Source organism: Leptinotarsa decemlineata, unplaced genomic scaffold (assembly GCF_025532065.1).
Source record: "Leptinotarsa decemlineata unplaced genomic scaffold, Ldec_3_MD MMD2_tig00001973_RagTag_RagTag, whole genome shotgun sequence".
NCBI lineage: Eukaryota > Metazoa > Arthropoda > Insecta > Coleoptera > Chrysomelidae > Leptinotarsa > Leptinotarsa decemlineata.
In genome coordinates, this window is record NW_027412572.1 from 2,779,382 (window position 1) to 2,803,470 (window position 24,089).

At 35.8% G+C, this 24,089-nt stretch overlaps 2 protein-coding genes across 4 annotated transcripts in view; one reads left to right on the forward strand and one right to left on the reverse strand.

The window, feature by feature from the left end:
- Positions 1-24,089, forward strand: part of Arr1 (Arrestin 1) — a 61,470-nt gene that overhangs the window by 10,570 nt on the left and 26,811 nt on the right. Inside the window, exon 1 of one of the 3 annotated variants that reach the window (XM_074176677.1) lies at positions 12,894-13,063. The exons of 1 other annotated variant lie outside the window; for it this stretch is intronic. In XM_074176677.1, coding sequence (XP_074032778.1) covers positions 12,955-13,063 — 109 coding nt within the window. In that variant the 5' untranslated portion in view covers positions 12,894-12,954. Of the gene's footprint in view, positions 1-12,893; positions 13,064-23,892; positions 24,050-24,089 lie in introns of those variants that run through there. One more of the 3 variants, XM_074176679.1, reaches the window with a different exon arrangement.
- Positions 4,779-6,630, reverse strand: LOC141482760 (uncharacterized). The gene is made up of 3 exons (XM_074176555.1): positions 5,985-6,630; positions 5,348-5,535; positions 4,779-4,897 (listed from the first exon to the last, which is right to left on the reverse strand). The coding sequence occupies exons 1-3, from the start codon at positions 6,011-6,013 to the stop codon at positions 4,779-4,781; spliced, it is 336 nt and encodes a 111-aa protein (XP_074032656.1). The 5' UTR covers positions 6,014-6,630.

Here is a 24,089-nt window from a genome sequence, read left to right on the forward strand (position 1 = left end):
CGCAAATTCATTGATCTTTTCAAATTTCCAAAATTTTGAAAATTTTCCGAGATATTAAGAAAAAACTAAAGCCCCATTTTTTTCCACTTAATTGTTTATAATTTTTGTAATTTTTATCGGCGCGTTTTCGGATCTTTCCTTAAAATTTCTAGGCAAAAATACGAATCGAATGACACCTTGGTCGTAATTTTTGGACAGGGCTGAAAAATGTTACAAAAAAAAGTACATGTGAACTACTACTTGATATGCTAATGAGTTATTTAAGATCGAATATTCCCATCGATCTACCTACTTTAGAATTCTCATTCCTTCGACCTCATTCCACTACAGAGTAACTACGACCCTGCTGAAAAGGCAAAAGTAAACAAACCGTACAAATTCCAGTGTGATTTTGCCAACGCTATTTCATACGATTTTCAGTTTAGGATTCTGTCGTGGGGCAGCACCTTCCGATAAGAAATTTCAAAATACTCCAATTTCAATATGCCGGCCAAATGAAACATTATATGGAAAAATGTTTCGAGCAAAATGTGTCTATTTTTGGATGTAAAATCCCGCTGAGTCAATATTTTTTTCATAAAGTCCCATATTAACGTTTCAAAATATTTTTTTTCGCGAATATGAAACATTCATTAACTCAGCGGGATTCTTTGTAGATATAGGAAAGTTTTTTCCTTCTATTTTTTTTTTTTGCTAAAATCCATCATTTTCTAAAAATCTACTATTTTTATATGAGGACTTGAAAAAAAATATTAAAAAATTTGTGTACTAAATACGGAAAAGTTGTTGTTTTTATGAACAAGGGCAACATATTAGGTTGTTTGAAAACTTTTGTGCGTTTATATGAGTCTACTTTAAACTGTAATATCTCAGTGAAAACCTATTCAGTTTAATTGAGATAAACGTCATTTGTATCATTGCACATTTGCCGACGTAACAGAAGTCGGTTAATTCCGTCATCATAAAAATTGCGTGTAGTGGATTCGATGAAGTCGACGAAGACAGTTCTGATTGGCGAAGGTTGTACCGGTGAGAAAGTTATGGAAGTGCATGAAAAGATAATTGGCGAGAGGTCTGTAAAACATGCAGACCTCTTCTGTTGACCAGTTCCGACTGCTGCTTACGCAATTTTCGGAACATTCCTCGATTTCGTCACAATAGGTTACGTTAGGTACAAAGTGAGTGGGTTTATTCGACCCTCCACCGCAACCCGCAAGGGTTTATTGTGGCTCACACCTATTCAAACTCGACCAAATAAACCCAGCTTCTCAACGAAGCCGATTAGTATGTATGGTGAGTGGTCTTTTAGGTCAGATGGTGAGAGTACGGCTCTGCCGAACTCTAAAAACCTGATTCGGTCCCCAACGGGGCAGGCAAGTATATGCTCTGCTGATTCATCGTTAATGAGGTAGTCGGATAGTTATGGTGCAAGATTACCACCTTGATAACCTCGAAAACCTTCTCATATGGGGGTTTTTGTACTTCAGCTACACCTAACGATGCCTTAGAGAGCCCGTACACGAGCCACATTTTGCGGTCGGATCGACCACACAATTGCAGTCGCGTTCCAGCGAACTCAAGCCGCCCATAAGAAATACTATACTACACGTACACGGGCGTCTGCAGTCAACTTGCTGCTGATCTCCGCCGAGATGTCATCGCGGCAACCGCCGTACACTAACCACAAACTGCAGTCGTACCCAACCGCGTACACCGGCGTGTACTTTTTCTCATATTGGTCTCACAGCGTTCAATTTTTAATTTCAAAATACTAATCAATTCATCAAAAGAACTAATGGACATTCTGAAGTAATTAAAAATGTTTTTTTTTCGTCTTGCCGGAGTTTACCGGTTGTTGCTTGTATGTTATTTCATTGTAATACCGTTTTTTTGCTTAATAAAATTATTTTTTCTGCTAATCTTTATAATTTCTTTAGAGATTCTTGCAGAGATTTCAAATCAGTTCATATCATATTGGGGAGAATGGAAGTCCAATCTGATGAAATGTCCCACGAAACATTGTCAACCACCTTCAAACAACCTTTGACACCACAAAATATAGATGTCAGTTGCCTCAACTGTAAGTGCGGTTTATATGACCGCAAGTCGACCACAAAAATGTGTAACCTAACCTAACCTAACCCAACCACAAAAATGTGGTCGCAAAGTGCAGTCAACGTGGCCTTAATGTAGGGGTTGCCTCAACTGCAATTATGTGGTCCGTGTACGGCCGGACTTACATTCAACGTGCAGAGCTCTTTCGCCTCTGGTTTTGGTGAATCATCACTTGAGCGCAAACGTTTGCTAACCTGCTCATGGGGGGTTTGTTCCACATTCTGAGACAAATTCTGCGTACGCCGCTAAATAATTTGGTGCAAGGCGGTTTCATAAAGTACCCCGCTTTTGAGGAGACGACTCAGTCGTTTCCTGGCTGCACCACCAAACCTATTTTTAGGTTCAGTTATTAGATCAGGAGTTGGGGAGTTGAGAAGCTCTCGCTCCTGTACTAAATTCACATGGAGGTCAATTGGAATCGTAAACTTGACATCCATCTCTTCTGTAGACTCGCTCCCGAAATAAATTTACAGGGAGGTCAATTGGAGTCGTAAACTCAACATCCATCTCCTCTGTAGATTCGTTCCTGAACTAAATTTACAGATAGGTCAGTTGTAGTCGTAAACTTAACATCCATCTCCTTTGTAGACACATCCATCTCGCTCCTGATCTAAATTTACAGGAAGGTCAGTTGGAGTCGTAAGCTCGACATCCATCTCCTCTTTAGACTCAGCGTCAGAAAGAATTTTTAAGTTTACTCTGTCCATAAAAGTCCCATGAGTAGCTAGGTCAATCACGCCAGAACCCCGCATTACCGTGACAAGGCGATGCTACGACGAGAGGGCGCCCAGTATCTCGAAGGTTCCGTAGAGACAGCTGATAGGCTCAGTGTCATTCATCCTCTCGGCACGGATATACACACCTTAGGATTAAGCCATCGTTGATATGCCATTCAGTTAGGGAATAACAACCTCAAGTGATTCTCTGTCATTCCCTTACTCAGCGGGGCTACGTGGCCGGTTTGTTCAACCCCCACATCCCAAGCCAATGCACTCGCCAAAAACAGCATGCACAGTGGTTCGGGCAGTGAAAGATAAACAAGGATAGCCAACCAGCCCGTCACAATAGGACTTTGCTGTGACTGTATGGCCCGGTTGTAGAAAATTGTAGTGACCTGTTGATCATCCATACAGAAACCATGGTGTTTTATTGGTGGGTTTTCGCCTTGGGAAGTGCCTGGGTTCCTGGGTAGCTCATCGGTGTCTAACCACGGTCCTAAACGTCTTCTGTCGTAGAAAAACCACTTTTCATCATACGTGACGATCCGATCCAATAAAGGACCGTTTTGGTTGCGCAAAAGCAAAAAAGAACATACATCGAAACGTGCTCATTTCTGTGGATCGTTCAAATCGAGCCTTTTAACCTTCTTAGTACGTTTCAATCCATCAGAAATCACATTGGAGCTGACGCCCAGTTCTTCCGCCATCTCACGCACCTTTTGTGATGGGTCAGTTTCCAGCAGGGTTCTAAAATCCTCACACATTCCATTCTTGTTTGTTTTTTGTTTCCTTTTGATGGATGCGAGACTGAAAAATAACAATTATGTTTAAAGAAAAAATGACAAAGGATTGCACCTCTATGCCGAAACAGCTTCTATGGTTAAGTTTCAGATATTAAAAGAAATAAAATAATGATAAAAAACAAGCTTTTATTTAAGTGCCCTAAAAAGATCAAAATTAAAGTTTAAATCGCATTAACCACATTCATTTATGACTTTACAGAAGAAATCTGTACATATTCAGTCAGATGAAATTTAAATTAAGAAACATTAAGACAGATGAACTAGGTGTTTTGACGTACGATTGTTTTATCGTCCGTATTTGAGTTACACACAAGGCTTGCACTAAGTCTTGTGTGAAATAAAAGGAATGCGAAGATAGCACAGACAAGTGTTCATTTCAACTGTTCTCTACAAAGGTTCAACTTATACCAGAGACAACCAACGAGACGAGTAACTTAATGATAAAATTTTGATCGGTGAAAACTGCACTGGCGAACTGTAAAGAAAGCCATTTGTAGAGGGCGTGCAGTATAGAACTAACAACCCCAGACTTTAGTTCTATGACACGCAGTCAAGTTGCATAGCTTCGGCATTATTCGTGTCCTCTTCGGAAAGTTGAAAGTGTGGCGGGAAAATTCAAATATTATGCCAGGTATTCTAGACCCCCGTTTAAACTTCAGTTAGTTGTTACTTGTTAGCAAAACTCAACAATTCCACAATTAACAGGAATTGAGTGAGAACTCAGTTCTAGTATCAATAATAGAATAACATTGATTGGATATAAGTATTTTAACTTATATCCATTCGATGTTATTCTATTTGCAATATTAGAATAGAGTCCCAACTCAATTTCAGATAATTGAGATTTGTTGTGTTTCGCAGACAAGCTACTGATTTATGTTTCCCATTATAATGAAATATCTTTAGTTATGTGTAGAATTATATCCGTTACTAAGAAATTGAGTATAAATGTTGCTGCTATTTGATACATTTATCTTGATTTTTAGGACTATAATTAATGTTTATTATTTGAATAAAACATACTTTTTTGGTTAAACATAATAAATAATATATAAAAAAGACAACAAATTAGAAGACAACAAAATATTTTATTTACAAAAAATTAATTCATGTTAATATAATAATGTAAATACATGTTCTTTCATTTTATTGTTTTACGAGTGCCACATATTTCTTTGCTTGGACCAGGAATAGGTTCAGTAACCACAATATTCTTATTTACTGGTGACAATGGTAAAATAATTTTATAATCCAAAATATCTGTAAAAAAAATAAAACTGTTACAATAATAAAATAATGTGAATTTTACACAGTCATTAACAACATAGTATATGATTTGACTTGTTAAAAAAGTAAGTTTACAAAGATTTTTTCAAACATATTTATAAAGTAGATGAATTATAATACCACAAAAAAAAACAAATTCAAAATATACAGTGAGAGAATTAAAAGATTGATCTTCAACTGTTACATTTTCCTGTATTGCATATTATACTTCACTATATTGATAGTATGTCAAAAAAGATAAGTTTATATAAGAGATATAAAAAAACACAAAAATACTAAAGATGAGATAATGAATTAAATATTAATAGTGTTACATATAACCTTGATAAAAAATAAGATTTTTTTTACCTTTGAAAGTTATTTAAAATATAGGATTATAATTATAAATATAATAAAATATACAGCCTATTTAATACTACTTACTTATCCTTTTCTCCTCATTTATTTTGACATTTTGTTTTTCTCCCATAAATTTAATTGGAAGCGCATTGGATTTTAACTTCCATGACTTCTCTATATAGTCAGCTTTGTTGAAATGAGTGCTACAGATTCTCAAATGTCTCATATTTCCTGGATACTGAATTCCCAGACTATCCTGCCATAACTTACACCTAAAAAATTTGAACTATAGTTACAAACAGAAGAAGTAAAGGCAACTTTTTCAATATCCCACCCTCATGTACTACAGTTTAGGCATATGAGTTATCAGAACACAATTTAATCTTTTAAATAAGCATTAAACGATTACAAGAACTCCAATTGTTGAGATGGAGTCAAACCAATATTTTCATTATCTTTGAGCTATATAACTTGCAAAAGTGTTAGATTACATCAGATTTTACACTGATATGGCTTATGACAGTTTGGTTTTGATTGGAGTTTTTCTATGTTATCTACTATAATATATCTGCTATAAAACGTATCAGGCAGTGTTGTATGACAAAACAAGATACAATAATGCGAAAATACATTTCGTCAACTAGTTTTTTTTGCAATGCTCTGGACATGTAGTATATTTCATAACAGACACAAACATATGAAACACATTTTATGTACTTACCTCTCAGCATTCCTTGGAAAGCAATGCATCTTGGGCACCTCATTTTCATCACAACCACACACTAATCAATACATTGTTTTTAAATATCTCTACTTACACCAGATTGAAAAAACAACAACAATATCACAGCAAATGTAATAAACCACAGCAAACAGGGTCGTTTCGTTTTTGATCTATAGGTTAGGTCAGGTTAGGTAGGTAAATAAAATCACGAACATACACTGTTGCCGTCTTTCATATCGAATTTTATGGAGGTGTTCACAATAATAATTTCCTATTTTCATTTCCTTTATTTTCAAAATTTTTATATATCGTATAATTCAAAGCGCTATACTTCAACTATGTTTACGAGTTAAGTTTTTACTTTCTACGCAATAACTATAAATATTTATTTTTTTACACAGTTGAATGATGGCATTGGCATTTGTAGAGATAAATAGTGAACTTCGTCAACGTTGCTACACTCCATGTCGCGATAGTAGCGCCATCACCCTGTGGCTTTTAATTATTGAAGGGAAATAGTTTAATTACAAATCTAATGAACAAGAGAAAGAAGAAATATATATTTAAAGAGAGCTACTCTCCTTAAGAGATAACGTGCCAGAAAAGGATCGATGAATAGTTGACCTGATTGAAGCGATCGCTTCACAACAACCATTTTTCCTATTAACTTAACAGTCTCGTTGGTTGTCTCTGACTTATACTAACTTAATTTTAAATTTACAATATCGAACTGAGATTTGAGCAACTTACTATGGTAGGAGAATAATTCGGGGGTGGAGGCACCTCATTGGGTAGACATTTGAAAAGGCCCACCCCACAAATGAAAAGATTCACAGATACCAACCTTTTCAGTTGCTACAGCTAGATGGAAATATTCATGAAAGAAATATTACAGAACCAGACTTAATCCTTTGTTTAAGCTTAGAAAAACCCAAGAGAGCAAATACAATAGGGTACTTTTATAATTCTACTAATTTCAAATATTTCTCTAGATTTGTGATGGATTACGGAGCAATAGATAACCTGGCCATTTATAAGCCTTTGACGATTTTGAGGTATAAAATCTAATTGAAATTCGAATGCTTAGAATTTCGAAGTAATAATCTTACGGCTTGGTATTTTATAACTCAATCCCGTTAAAAGACGCAATATGATAAAAATAATAAAATGTGGATTTAATAAAAATTGTACTATCAATATAATAATTGAGATGAGACTCAACATGGCCGCCCCCCTTGAACTACTGAGTTCAAGGAAATGAGAGCATTGGGAAACCGCTATTCTATCGGCAGTGGACATAGTTTCTTGCTGCACCGCTTATATTCGCCGTTCTTGGTCCTCACGGTTGCAACTCGTATGACGCCATCGGGACCCGGATGTGTAGCTATGATGCGGCCAATGGTGGCAGATTGTCTTCATGCATGATAACCAGATCGCCAACTTGAAGTTCAGGTCCTTTGGTTTGACGGTGAAGACTGATGATATTGTTGAGATATTCATGATACCATCGATTCCAGAAGTGCTGTTTCAGCTTCTGAGCGTGCTGCCAAGCTGAGAGGCGGTTTGCAGGAAGGTCCGCCAAATTTTCCTGTGGAAAGGAAGTCAGTGGACCACCAATGAGGAAATGACCAGCGCTTAATGATTTTTATTGCTCTGTAGCGAACAAACTCACTAAAAAAATATCGTCATCTTCAAATCCTTTACAGTTTCTTTATAATGTCAATATATCTGATAGTTTCTTCTTTTATGAAACCAACCCCGACGAATAATTAGTGTTTCTCAAGGACATCAAAAACAAGAGGAGTGTAGATGATATTTCTATTAAAATATTAGAAACTCTACCATTTTCAACTTTGGATGTCTCATCACATCTTATCAATCTGTCTTTTCAATCTGGAGAGTTCCCATCGTTCCTGAAGACTTTTCTCATAATACCCCTCCATAAGGGTGGACCTATACTGATGATCCTTCCAATTTCAGGCCTATAGCACTTATTCCTGCCCTTGCAAAAATCATAGAAAAACTGGTCAAAATAAGAATGTTATCGTTTTGTAATGCCAATAACATTCGTACTCCTCACCAATTCGGATTCCAAGAAAATAGGGGTACTAATGATGCAATGTTCTCCCTTCTAGAAACAGTTTATTCCCATTTTAATGCCAATGAATCGCTGGCTGCAATTTTCTGCGACCTATCGAAAGCATTCGACTGTGTCAACCACGAGATACTTCTGAATAAATTGCAGAAGTATGGTTTCCGAGGCATCACCCGTCAATGGTTCCACTCATACTTATCGGGACGCAAACAAATAGTCAAAACATCTAAATACTCTGCTGAACAGTTCATCAAATGTAGAGTGCCGCAAGGCTCGATCCTTGGCCCAATTCTATTTCCCATCTAAATAAATGACTTAGCTTTCATAGATATATCAGCCACTATCACCCTCTTTGCTGACGACACCACCTTATTATGGCACAACACAGATAACGCCATTCTGTATGAGATCATCTCGGAAGACATAAAAAAAATTAAAGAATGGTGCGACTGTAATAAATTATCTTTCAAAATAAGAAAAACCAGCATCCTTACTATTCGCTGCATTTTACCTGAGATCTGTCTTGGTAACGAAATCTTAGAAAGTATACATACTTATAAATTTCTTGGGCTGAATATAGATGATAAATTGAACTTCAAAGACCATACAATAAACCTAAGCTTGCCTCAGGCTGCTACGGCCTGCTACGGCCATCTCGACTGAATTAGGCTATGCCCATTCAAGAACAGCCTATTTTGCTCTTATAGATTTACATATTAGATACGGAATCGCCTTCTGGGGAGTCTGTTTCAGAGACTTATTTCATATGATCTTTGTCCTTCAAAAAAGAGCCGTCCGTTACATGTGCAAGGCTGCTTCCCGGGTTACTTGCAAACCTCTTTTCAAAGCTCACAGTATTGTAACTGTACCCTCCCTATACATTTTGGAAACTGTTGTATACTGTTTGTATTTGCCGCCACACAGGCGAGCATGCGCACAGATACCTTCCGGGAGGTGAATTCGGGATGCCATGTAGAGGACAATGGAATGTCAGTTGTAAAGAAAAGTGAAGTAAAACCTGACCAATTAGTGTTGGAAGTATTATTTAACTCCCGGCCCACCTTCAGACATAACAGAAACAATATGTTTAATGAAGAACACCATTTGTCTAGGGTGAATCACACTCCTCCTCACAACACCCGAAGTCACATTAGGAATATTGAACTGCCCACTCCCACGAGCTCACAAGTTAGGGACTCGATTAATTTCAATGGAATCAAACTGTTTAATCATCTGCCAGCTAAAATAAAAGAAATCAATGCTTACATTGAATTCAGAAAAGAGGTCAAAAGGCTTCTGGTTGATGGGGTCTATTACTCAGATGATATTTTTGTCTCCTGATTCACTCAATAACCAATATTTTCTCGCTTGGCATATTATTTTATTATTTTTTATATATTCTACTTTATTTATACAGGCTGATTCACCGTGGATGGAACATTAGACGTTTCTGGTGAACCAGACAACGGATCACTTTGAAATTTTAATGGAGGGCATATTCGGACATTCTCTAGCCAACTAAAATATTTTCGGCAATGCGGTGTTGCCGCTTCTATTAGAAAGCAGTAGCAACTTTGATTTTTCAAATGGAACACTCTGTATATAATATTATTTTTGGAATTTCCAACAATTGCCCGACAACTTTTCTTGATATTTCCCTATACCTATCTGTTACCGTTTTCGAAATAAAAATTAATTTCAATTATTTTCTTCGAAAATCATGACTTCTAAAAAGACCGATATCTTTTAGTTAAGAAGTACTATGATATCGAAATTTGGTTTGGAGTTAGGTGATACTTGGACACTTCCCACACGTCAGCCTAATCTCCGTTACTTCAATACAGGGTGGTAAAAAAATACAGCTTTTTCGTTTGCTTGAAAAAGTTGCTGAAATTTGATTATTTTAAATGGAACACCCTGTATATTATTGAAAATTCGGAAAGCTGCTGAAATTTGCTTTCTTTCTATGTATATCATACCTATACCTAACTAGTCAAGTTTCGGACTTATGAACATTTATTTGTGAAAATGTCCCTTCAGAATGGTATTTCCATTCGGTATTTGGTAAGCAGGCCATGATTACTATTTGACAGTAGCGTTGTGACATTCTCCTAATAATATCGACATTTTCGTCACTTCAGAAGTTGCAAATACCTTCAAAACGATGGAACAAAACTATTCAAACGAAGTTCTTATGAATTTGTTTATTATTTTTGGACAGTGTGACAAAATTATCAGCAGAACATGTAGAAAGTTCAATGAAATGTATCCGAATCTACCGCCAATGAACCTCAAGAAATTTATACGAATTCAGAACAATTTCAATATGTTTGGATAAACTTTAAAAAAGCACCAAGAAACTTGAAATTGGAAATATTGATATGAATAATTATAAAAAAGTAAAACAATCATGTGGAATATTTCAAAATATGTTCGAATCGCTGGCCGTTCACTTCCAAGCACTTTAAAATGCGGGTGTTGACTGCTTTCGTGGTGGCAGATCTGATTTCATTGGGATCCAAATCTTCAAATGTTTGGGCAATCCTTTCTAACAATTCATCTCTCGAACGCACGGGTATTTTGCAAACTTTTTCTTTAAACATTCCCCACAAATAAAAATCTAATGGATTGAGATCGGGTGATCTCGCTGGCCAATTCCATGGTCCCAAGCGCCTCATCCACCGATCGTCAAATAGTCTATCCAGTTCTGCGCTCATTTCTCTTGTGCAATGTGCAGGAGCTCCGTCTAGTTGGTACCAACAGTTTCGATAATTTTCGAGTGGCAGATTATCCACGAAACTGTCTACAGTATTCTCCAATATATTCAGGTAGCTTCTGGATGTTAATGACTCCTCGTATATCACGTACCTCAATTTGTTGTCCATCAACATGCAGAAGACATTAAAACTAAATTTTTCTTGAAATCCGGCTTCTTTTTTGACGTGAGGATTTTCACTGGACCAATAATGACGATTTTTTCTATTGAAAATCCCTTCTCTCGAAAATTTCGATTCATCAGTCCAAATAATTTTATTTAAAAAAGTGGATCTTCTTGAATGCGTGTCAACAACATTTCACAAAATTCTACTCTCTGTTGAGGATCTTGAGGCTTCATTGCTTGAATTTTGGTGAATTTATAATTATGCATTTTATGTCTTCGCAAGATTCTTTGAACCGATGAATATTTTATACCAAAATCTTCTTCAGCACTTCTTATCGATGACTCGGGAAATACGTGAAAATATGCTAAGACATTAATCTGGTTGTCTTCGAAAGTTACGGGTCGAGGCAAGTTTCTTGGTGCTTTTAAAGTTGATCCAAATGCATTGAAATTGTTCTGAATTCGTATAAATTTCTTGAGGTTCATTGGCGGTAGATTCGGATACATTTCACTGAACTTTCTACATGTTCTGTTGATAATTTTGTCACACTGTCCAAAAATAATAAACAAATTCATAAGAACTTCGTTTGAATAGTTTTGTTCCATCGTTTTGAAGGTATTTGCAACTTCTGAAGTGACGAAAATGTCGATATTATTAGGAGAATGTCACAACGCTACAGTCAAATAGTAATCATGGCCTGCTTACCAAATACCGAATGGAAATACCATTCTGAAGGGACATTTTCACAAATAAATGTTCACATAAGTCCGAAACTTGACTAGTTAGGTATAAGTATGATATACATAGAAAGAAAGCAAATTTCAGCAGCTTTCCGGATTTTCAATAATATACATGGTGTTCCATTTAAAATAATCAAATTTCAGCAACTTTTTCAAGCAAACGAAAAAACTGTATTTTTTACCACCCTGTATTGAAGTAACGGAGATTAGGCTGACGTGTGGGAAGTGTCCAAGTATCACCTAACTCCAAACCAAATTTCGATATCATAGTACTTCTTAACTAAAAGATATCGGCATTTTTAGAAGTCATGATTTTCGAAGAAAAAAATTAATTTTTATTTCGAAAACGGTAACAGATAGCTATAGGAAAATATCAAGAAAAGTTGTCGGGCAATTGTTGGAGATTCCAAAAATAATATTATATACAGAGTGTTCCATTTGAAAAATCAAAGTTGCTACTGCTTTCTAATAGAAGCGGCAACACCGCATTGTCGAAAATATTTTAGTTGGCTAGAGAATGTCCGAATATGCCCTCCATTAAATTTTCAAAGTGATCCGTTGTCTGGTTTACTAGAAACGTCTAATGTGCCATCCACCGTGAATCAGACTGTATATTTCTCCTTGTATTGTTGTTTGTATTGTCAGACTTTGTCTATAAGATATATTTTCTTCAGACAATAAAGTATATTTGATTGATTGATTGATTGAGGAGCATTCCCAAATGTTGATGTTATAAATATGATATGTGGGAGTAGATTAGAGCATAATAGACATTAATAATGATAATAATAATGAGTGGATTTTTCAATTGCATTATATCATGATAACCTGTGTTCACTTTATTTCGTATGGCATCAATAGTAATTTCCCCTACTCATTTACGTTCCAAGGAATTTCGTTACTTCAGAAAGATGAATAATATATTTTTTCTGAATTGAAACGCCCAGTTTGTTTTTTATATTAACTCTGAATTAATACTAATAATTGAAGTGATGTATTATGAAGCTTACTCATAACCCAACAATAATATGCAGACATCCCTAGCAAGTAGTTAGTTCCACTTTTCCTGGTATCTTGAATTTAATCTTGAAAAAACAATCCCATTAAATTATAATCTTCTGCGTGGGAGAGCGAACCTAATGAAATTAAAGAAACCCTTGAAAGGACGTATAAAAGAATTCTTTTGAGGATAATGTCGAACAGATTTGACAGTAATTTGTGGAGAATATTTTGTGAGCAATACCTCCGAAATGGTTTTTAATTTTCGTGTATTTAAAAAACAATCTCCAAATGGAAAACTTACCATGTATTTGGGAAAACGTGACTTCGTCGATCACATTTCTGGAGTTGAACCTATCGGTAAGCGGTTAATTTTATGTTATTTATAGATCATGCTTTCATGTTTTCACGGATGATAGAGTATGAAAAATTGTTTTTTTCTAGAAAGCATCCATTGCGATTCCTTTCTAAAATTTAGAAAGCATCCCAGCTGGCATTTTCAAGATGTGCTTTGTTCTCTACATGAACACGTGGGCTGAAAAATCCCGAGCCTAAGAAAGAAAACACGTTTATTTCTATTATCGGCTTTATTCATAAACGTAATCTCCCCATCATGGGCTACACAATCATTACAACGCCGCTCTAACATTTTAATTCCACTTTTGCAGAATGATTTATCTTTCGCTTGAAAATAGGCTTGAGTTTCAGCAATAACCTCTTCATTTGACCAAATTTTTTTACCAGTGAGCATTTTTTTGGGGTCTACCAGCAAGTAGTCGCTGGGAACCAAATCTGGCGAATACAGTGGATGTGGGAGAATTTCGAAGTTCAGTTCATGTAGTTTTGACATTGTTTTGATTAACTTGAGACACGGTGTGTTGTCTTCAAACAAAAGGCTATAATATTTCCAGCCGTGTATTGTACTTTGGAGGTGCGTTGCTCTCCACTTAGATAATGATCGTTTTGATTCCTTGTCACATATCGACGCAAAAAATCCGGTTTGTGATGTTTAAACATGGCCAAACACTGCTCAGAATCATCAAAACGTTCTTGTTTTTGGTCAACAGTGAGCTCGCGCGGCACCCACTTTAACAGAGCTTTCTCATAGTCAAATTATCATGCAATACAGGCTGATTCACGGTGGATGGCACATTAGACGTTTCTGGTGAACCAGACAACGGATCACTTTGAAAATTTAATGGAGGGCATATTCGGACATTCTCTAGCCAACTAAAATATTTTCGACAATGCGGTGTTGCCGCTTCTATTAGAAAGCAGTAGCAACTTTGATTTTTCAGATGGAACACTCTGTATATAATATTATTTTTGGAATCTCCAACAATTGCCCGACAACTTTTCTTGATATTTCCCTATACCTATCTGTTACCGTTTTCAAAATAAAAATTAATTTCAATTTTTTTCTTCGAAAATCATGACTTCTAAAAATGCCGATATCTTTTAGTTAAGAAGTACTATGATATCGAAATTTGGTTTGGAGTTAGGTGATACTTGGACACTTCCCACACGTCAGCCTAATCTCCGTTACTTCAATACAGGGTGGTAAAAAAATACAGTTTTTTCGTTTGCTTGAAAAAGTTGCTGAAATTTGATTATTTTAAATGGAACACCCTGTATATTATTGAAAATTCGGAAAGCTGCTGAAATTTGCTTTCTTTCTATGTATATCATACCTATACCTAACTAGTCAAGTTTCGGACTTATGAACATTTATTTGTGAAAATGTCCCTTCAGAATGGTATTTCCATTCGGTATTTGGTAAGCAGGCCATGATTACTATTTGACAGTAGCGTTGTGACATTCTCCTAATAATATCGACATTTTCGACACCTCAGAAGTTGCAAATACCTTCAAAACGATGGAACAAAACTATTCAAACGAAGTTCTTATGAATTTGTTTATTATTTTTGGACAGTGTGACAAAATTATCAGCAGAACATGTAGAAAGTTCAATGAAATGTATCCGAATCTACCGCCAATGAACCTCAAGAAATTTATACGAATTCAGAACAATTTCAATGCATTTGGATCAACTTTAAAAGCACCAAGAAACTTGCCTCGACCCGTAACTTTCGAAGACAACCAGATTAATGTCTTAGCATATTTTCACGCATTTCCCGAGTCATCGATAAGAAGTGCTGAAGAAGATATGGGTATAAAATATTCATCGGTTCAAAGAATCTTGCGAAGACATAAAATGCATGATTATAAATTCACCAAAATTCAAGCAATGAAGCCTCAAGATCCTCAACAGAGAGTAGAATTTTGTGAAATGTTGTTGACACGCATTCAAGAAGATCCACTTTTTTTAAATAAAATTATTTGGACTGATGAATCGAAATCTTCGAGAGAAGGGATTTTCAATAGAAAAAATCGTCATTATTGGTCCAGTGAAAATCCTCACGTCACAAAAGAAGCCGGATTTCAAGGAAAATTTAGTTTTAATGTCTTCTGCATGTTGATGGACAACAAATTGAGGTACGTGATATACGAGGAGTCATTAACATCCAGAAGCTACCTGAATATTTTGGAGAATACTGTAGACAGTTTCGTGGATAATCTGCCACTCGAAGATTATCGAAACTGTTGGTACCAACTAGACGGAGCTCCTGCACATTGCACAAGAGAAGTGAGCGCAGAACTGGATAGACTATTTGACGATCGGTGGATGAGGCGCTTGGGACCATGGAATTGGCCAGCGAGATCACCCGATCTTAATCCATTAGATTTTTATTTGTGGGGAATGTTTAAAGAAAAAGTTTACAAAATACCCGTGCGTTCGAGAGATGAATTGTTAGAAAGGATTGCCCAAACATTTGAAGATTTGGATTCCAATGAAATCAGATCTGCCACCACGAAAGCAGTCAACACCCGCATTTTAAAGTGCTTGGAAGTGAACGGCCAGCGATTCGAACATATTTTGAAATATTCCACATGATTGTTTTACTTTTTTATAATTATTCATATCAATATTTCCAATTTCAAGTTTCTTGGTGCTTTTTTAAAGTTTATCCAAACATATTGAAATTGTTCTGAATTCGTATAAATTTCTTGAGGTTCATTGGCGGTAGATTCGGATACATTTCATTGAACTTTCTACATGTTCTGCTGATAATTTTGTCACACTGTCCAAAAATAATAAACAAATTCATAAGAACTTCGTTTGAATAGTTTTGTTCCATCGTTTTGAAGGTATTTGCAACTTCTGAAGTGACGAAAATGTCGATATTATTAGGAGAATGTCACAACGCTACTGTCAAATAGTAATCATGGCCTGCTTACCAAATACCGAATGGAAATACCATTCTGAAGGGACATTTTCACAAATAAATGTTCATAAGTCCGAAACTTGACTAGTTAGGTATAGGTATGATATACATAGAAAGAAAGCAAATTTCAGCAGCTTTCCGAATTTTCAATAATATATAGGGTGTTCCATTTAAAATAATCAAATTTCAGCAACTTTTTCAAGCAAACGAAAAAACTGTATTTTTTTACCACCCTGTATTGAAGTAACGGAGATTAGGCTGACGTGTGGGAAGTGTCCAAGTATCACCTAACTTCAAACCAAATTTCGATATCATAGTACTTCTTAACTAAAAGATATCGGCATTTTTAGAAGTCATGATTTTCGAAGAAAAAAATTGAAATTAATTTTTATTTCGAAAACGGTAACAGATAGGTATAGGGAAATATCAAGAAAAGTTGTCGGGCAATTGTTGGAGATTCCAAAAATAATATTATATACAGAGTGTTCCATTTGAAAAATCAAAGTTGCTACTGCTTTCTAATAGAAGCGGCAACACCGCATTGTCGAAAATATTTTAGTTGGCTAGAGAATGTCCGAATATGCCCTCCATTAAATTTTCAAAGTGATCCGTTGTCTGGTTCACCAGAAACGTCTAATGTGCCATCCACCGTGAATCAGCCTGTATAAAGCCAACACTTTTTCTTGATATCTTCACAATGTCAGTTAACTCACGCAACTACACTTTTGGATCATTCAAATCGATTTTGGGGATGCATTTGATTAGTTCGTACTTCCATTGTCTACTATATAAGTTGATTTGAAATCCCTGAAATAATCTGTAAAATATTAAAAAGATTAGCTGAAAAATAACAATTATATTGAGCAAAAAAACTGAAATTACAATGAAATAAAATACAAGCAACAACCAACTAATCAAAAAAATTAAAATATTAGCACGAGATTTAAATTAAAAAATTCTGGGAGTTGGTCGTGTTCCGCTTGATCCATATGTTGCGTATCTCTACGCTAGCTTGGCTAAAAGCGTTGTTGGACGGCTTCTTTGAATTTTCTCCTAAACCAGTGTTCCTCTTTGTGGATGATTTCAGCTTGAGCCCACTTGATGTTTTGTTGAAGGGTCCAAACATGCTATGCTATTCCTGTTTTACTGGTTTGTCCTTGTTGTGTGTGTTTCTTGTGCTCGGATTTGCGAATTTTCAATGGCCTCTTAGTTTCACCGATGTGCAATTCTAGGAATCGCAGTCCGCGTTTGGTGGCCTGGTTTTCGTGAGGCTGCTACGGAGAGTGTTCCCAGATCTGAAACAGGTTCTGATGTTATACTGGGACCCAATTTTTCTCATCCTTTCCGACAATCCTCTGATGTAGGGAAGTATAAGTACTGTGATGGTGGGACAGGCTTTAGCTAGAAGACAGCAAGAGCTCCACAAGAAAGAGAAACCGCCACAACCAGTAATGTACTTCCCTACATCAGAGGATTATCGGAGAGGATAAGAAGAATTGGTTCCAAGTACAACATCAGAACCTGCTTCAGATCTAGAAACACTATCCGTAGCAGCCTCACGAAAACCAGGCCACCAAATGCGGACTGCGATTCCAAGAATTGCATTTACCGGATACCCTGTGAGTGTGGAGAATCCTATATTGGTGAAACTAAGAGGCCATTGAAAGTACGCGTTATCCAGCACAAGAAACATACACAGCGAGGAGCAACCAGCAAATCCGGAACAGCAGAGCATGTTTGGACTCATCAACATAACATCAAGTGGGCTCAAGGTGAAATCATCCACAAGGAAGAACACTGGTCATTTGGACTTCCACTGCGTTCTGTATCATCAGTGCCCCTAAGACCACATTTAAAGTCTATAAACCAACGTTTAATTCTTGTTTCTGAGGGAGCGGAGTCCCCATAACACTCTTCAAGTCATTGCTTCGCGTGAATGGCATTTTTTTTATCAAACGCAAGCACTACGGGAAAAACCTTAGGCGCTCTAAGAGCGGTGCCTGTGTGAAAGTAGTGCTTCACATTAGATTTGAATCACTGGCGATTTAAAACATTCTCAGGAAGTTTATTCCACATGAACGCATCAGTTTTCCAAACGAAAGAGTTTTTCAACAGTGAAGTTCGAGGTGTACTGAGTTGAACCTCAAACCAATGAGCAGCCACAGTCCGTCCCGTATTTTTGATATGTACCAAATGTGCCAAAGACTACTCTTACACTTAACCTAAAATGTACAATTCTAATCAACTAAAATGATAAATAGAGAGAAAGACACGATGAAAAAAACGCATCACATAATAATAATTTATATCATAGGTATCTAGATGACATATTGTGACAAGGTAAGTAAAGGTTAAAAGTAAATTCAGGACACGGCACTCAAGTTCCTGTTGGTATTCAGGAAGTGTTTTTCAGAAAGTGATTTTTCAGAATGATTCTTAACTCTCCTTTCGAAAGTTGTATACAATTGTATAACAGTGAGTTGTAGAATTTGATGGAGAGATAAGTGAACGACCTCTGAAACAGTGACGTCTTATGACGACGGACATGCAGTTTATTTTTTGATCTTACATCCAATGAATGTAGCATAGACCTAAGAATCAGTTTATTATAAAGTGATGTGGGAATTTTGTAACTCAATACTTTGTACACAAAATTGCAAAGATTATAATTAGTACGATTGATCATTGTCAGCCAATTTATTTCTTTGATTTTACTCGAGACATGATCGAGACAAAGACAAGTCTACAACAGAAGTTCTGTACTTTCTGTTTTCGATTTAAATCAAATTTACTTAAAAGATTGCTGTACACAATGTTACCATAGTTGAACCGTGATAAGACCAACGACTCAGTGAGAAGTTTCCTGATTGGTCGACTGAAAAAATATCTATTTGAATAAATCAGTTTGAGTGTCCCAAATGATTTTTTAAGCAAATCATTCAAATGCAAATCAAATTTTAGGTCAGAATCAAAAATAATACCTAGGTTTCTAATGGAATTCACAACGGGAGGTATGGTGTTCTCAATTCTAATTGTGAGATGTTGTGCGACTATAGCCCTATTCTTTTTATTACCGAAAAGCATCAAATGGAATTTATTCCTATTCAATTTTAGATTATGTTGCGCAGCTGAATTAGAAATGGTTTGTAGGTCGGAATTGATGAGGTTTTGAATAGTTCCATAGTTGTAGATATTTAACTTGGTATACAATTGCGTATCATCTGCATAGGCCTGAACGTTTGAGTGCTTCATAGAATTCAAGATGTCACTGGTGTAGATTATAAAGAGTAAAGGTCCTAAGATTGACCCTTGAGGCACACCAGAAGGAACATTTCGAGTTGACGACATTTCATTATTATAATATACCATTTGACAGCGATTCGTTAGATATGAAAATAGTAGCAAGACTAACTCATCCGAGAATCCATAATATTTCAATTTGAAACATAATAGAGAATGATTTATAGTATCAAATGCCTTCGAAAAATCTAAGGCAACTAGAGCTGTCAACTCTTTATTATCAGAGTTTCGAATTATATCATCTGTAACCTGAACGAGGGCTGCAGATGTACTATACCCACTTCTGAACCCGGCTTGACAATCAGGAATAATATAATTTTCATATAGATATGAACTTACTTGATGATGAATGAGTTTTTCTAATATTTTTGAAAGCGTAGAGAGAATACTTATAGGACGGAGGTCAGTGTAGTTCACTGGGTTCGAAACTTTACTCAAAGGTCTGACAATGGCAATTTTCCATAGATTAGGAAAATAACATTTTTCTAAGCAACAATTCAAAATATGAGTGAGAAAATTATCTAAAAACGGACTACAATAGTTAATCATATTGATGTATAAACCATCAAAACCAGTGGCATTCGATTTGATAGTAGCTAAGACTTCTTTCATTTGATTAACTGAGATGAATTTTAATTTAAACACACTTTCTTGATTTTTTAATTTTGGGTATTTACTACTATTGTAGTATTCTAGGAAGTTGTTGTCAATATCATCATCAATAAATACTGAAGCAAAATAATTATTGATTTCTTCAGGATTTTGCAAGGGAATTGGTAAATCAGTATTACTTTTTGTATTATTAATATTCTTTAGGTTTTTTCATAATTTTTTAGAGTCTTTAGATTGAAATAAATAGTCATAATAAGCCTTCTTCTCGCGACGAACAGATGATAGCGTGAAGTTTCGCAATCCTTTGGCAATCCATTCTCATACAGCTTTCAAGACCGGATTCTTCTTCTACGCTACCATGATATCTTGCCTCGTCAGGAAGGTAGTATCACCTTCAGAGGCTGTTAACGACTGTATCACACCATGGTCAGGTGATTCCTCAACTTGTCTAACCGTATCCCTGGACAAGGGACCCTTACAGGTTGCTATCCTCCGGGTCAGAGGGAACCCGAAGCGGCGGGAGGTAGGGGAGTTTATCTCCCTATCAGAGCTGTCCATAAAGGAGTCTCTGCCCGCTACCTTTTCACGTCTGGTGGGAAGTTCTTCTTCTGGTAGCTGGATATCCTTGTCTTCCTGGCGTTGGCAAAATTTGCACCCAGATATCAGGCATGGTCTTCTTAAATCTGCGTTTCCGCTACTTTTTCTTTTTCAAAGTTTCTGGAAAACCGCTTCAATTTTTTTCCGAGCCCTTCAAGCTTCTTTTCAAATTTCCTCCGACTTCTTCAAGCTTCTCTTCAAGTTTGCTTTCAACCCCATTAAACTTCTCATCGACTATTTGTTTCAATCTCTCCTTTGTTTTCTGAAATACTTTTTCAAATTCTTGCTGAATCAATTCCTGTACCTCCCCTTCATTCACATGGGAAGATTTCAAATCTTCAAATAAATGAAGGTACATCTTATTGTCTTTTTCTTGTTTCTTCTGCATATTTACCAATAATTAACGATATTCGTCTCTGTTTCTTTCTTGTTTTTCCAGAATACCTAAGTAGTCATTCACGATCTTCGTTTCGGCTTAATCGTTCTTCTTCTCTTCTGCGTTCAACTTCCTGTCTTCTGCGTTCATTTTCTTCTCTTCTGCAATTTTCATTCTCCGTCAGGCCCGCTTGCAAAGCCTTGCACATTTTCTTAAGCTCTTCCATCTCGTCGTAATTGACACCCCTTGTTTTCTCCATAAAACGACAAATTTTTAGTCAATTATTCCACGACAACAAATGTTACTTTTTTCCCTGTGGGTTAATCAATAATTGACTACACTGAATAATCAAACTCAACTTTATTTCACTTTAAATAAAACAAACACTTCAACTGAAACTTCAACTATTATTTGAATATCTACCGCCTTACTAGATCACTTCGCGTACCTCACTGTAACGTCTACTTGACTGTGTCGATATGCTCGAGGCTAGTCTTTATACAGTGTGACCCATTTTTAATGGAAACAACCCCCTAAAATTTGAAGTTGTAAATAGATTTTAATAATTTTTTTAAATGTCAAGTACTAAAAGGTCTACCTTGGGACACACTTTGAAATGTTTATTAAAGTTTCAGGGCATACTACGATATTTTTTCTTAGTCGAAAATCGGGATTTTTTATTAGCGATTTTTTTATTGAAAAAATCACTACGCCACTGGATTCAGAGTGCATCTAAATAGATGTGACCAAAATTTCATGAAAAAATATTCATTATTAACAAAGTTATGACAACTCAAAAATTCAAAAACTCACACTACCACGGCCTATCCATCGGTTTGGAAAATTTTCGTTAAGCCATTGTCTCACAGCTCTGGCATAATGAACTGAACACCCATCTAACTGGACAATTAAATTTGATCGTTCATTGGTTGACAGCTCGTGAATAGCATCCTAAAACTCTGTGTTTAAAAATTCTAAAAACCTATGCGCATTAATGTTTTCCTCAAAAAAGAAAGGACCAATAATTCGTTCGTTCAATATCCCACACCAGACGTTGATTTTTTGGGAATACTGGCTTTTACAGTTTATTACCCAGTTAGGATTATCCGCTGCCCAATAGCGACAATTCTGTGATGACACTACTCCATTTGTAGTGAAAGTGACTTCGTCGGTATATAAAATATATTTTAGGAAATTTCTATTGTTTAAATATTCCCCTTGGGCCCATAAACAATATTCCAGGCGTCTTGCTTCGTCGCCTTCTTGAAGTGTGTGTAAAAATTTTGGCTTGAAAGGTTTAATATTCTTCGCCTGGAGACATCTCCGAATAGTTTCTCGTGGAATATTCAAATCTAAAGTGGCATTCCTTATACTGGCATTAGGATTATTTCCAAAATAATCTAAAATAATTTGATCATTTCTGTCATTCCTGTTTCGTCTTTGTACAGGATTACTTTTTAACATCATTTTTGATACTGCACCAGTTTCATTGAATATTTTATTTACCGTACCGCAGCTAATACGAGGACGATCTGGATGTCTCTCATTAAATACTCTACAAACCTCTCTAGCACTTCTAACGTCATCTCCCGAAAGGCGTACAATTTCAGTTTTCTCTCTTACGCTCAATCTTGCAGCCATGGCACAAAATAATTCGAAGAATTGTGAGGTGAATATTGTTGACAATAGTACACTTAAATCTTTCACAAGTGTCAAACTGTAATATCATTTGCATTGCAACTAAGATTTAAATTGAAATATTAGGTCTTAGTTTTAGATAATTTGCGTGAAAACTTGAATGCAATTCCGTTATTTTCATTAAAAATATTTACGCTATTTGTTTTTTTTTCTCATCTGGCGGCACTTTATTGTTGAAATCATAAAAAAATATTCTCATGGCTATATCTGTTGATATAGGGTGTTTTTGTAACTGTTAGCTGTGTGAGTTTTCGAATTTTTGAGTTGTCATAACTTTGTTAATAATGAATATTTTTTCATGAAATTTTGGTCACACCTGTTTAGAAGCAGTCTGAATTCAGTGGTGTAGTGATTTTTTCAATAAAAAAATCGCCAATAAAAAATCCCGATTTTCGACTAAGAAAAAATATCGTAGTATACCCTGAAACTTTAATAAACATTTCAAATTTTGTCCCAAGGTAGACTTTTAGTACTTGACATTTCAAAAAAAAATATTAAAATTGGTTTACAACTTTAAATTTTAGGGGGGGTGTTTCCATTAAAAATGGGCCACACTGTATATCGTAATCGATTGCGTTAGAAAAGTTCGCCGAAGTTCCGTCGAAATCGGTAGCATTATTCTCGATGCTTCTAGAGTGGCGGGGAATCATCGTACATTCGCTCTTAGCTACGTCACCATTGGTTTATGGCTACCGGTGGCGGCTGGCGTTATTTTTTTCGGGCATGATTTACAACAATAGTAAATAGCACAGTCAAATTGGTGGCATTTTCTTTGTTCTATTTTGTTTTATTTTATAAAATTTCACATTTTTTAAATAAGATTTTGAACGTTGTTTGTCCATGGAATTGTTGTTTAACTCATTATACTTCATATTTGAAACTTCAAAATTTATTTTCTCTTGGACTGAGAAAAATATCATCCCCGTAGAGTAAGATGTAGTTGGAAAAGAAAAAAAAAAGATTAAATCGAGAAAAGAATAGTAAATGAAAAATATTTTAACTAAGATTCAGTTAGAGCATATTCGGCATTGTTCTGGAACCATATAATGTGACAAAACTGTAAGTTCGGCAGGAAGCCGAATTCAAGCCCCTTTCGGAATTGCCTAACATCAAAAATTGGATGTGGAGAGATCCGCATTTGATGACAGCAGCTGTCAAAATTAATTTAAACTGAATAAATAAACCAGAAAGGAGCATTTATAATACTAGGGACAGCTAAGTGGAATTTCACAAGGATTTCTCGGTTAAGAAATCTAATTTCGCAATTCAGATCCTTTTTAACTTGTTGTACGCTATTAAAGTACTTTAGAATACAGTCAAAAGCTGTAGACAAATCAAAGAAAATTCCTGCCACATGCTTCCTATTATCCATATTCCTAGATATGTAATCAACAAAAAGAGTGGTGGCTGATTCTGTTGACCTGTAAATGCGATATCCATGTAGAGAATCAGATAAAATTTTCATAAGTCATAAAGGTACAGAATCACGAAATGGAAGTGTCGGATGATTGATGAT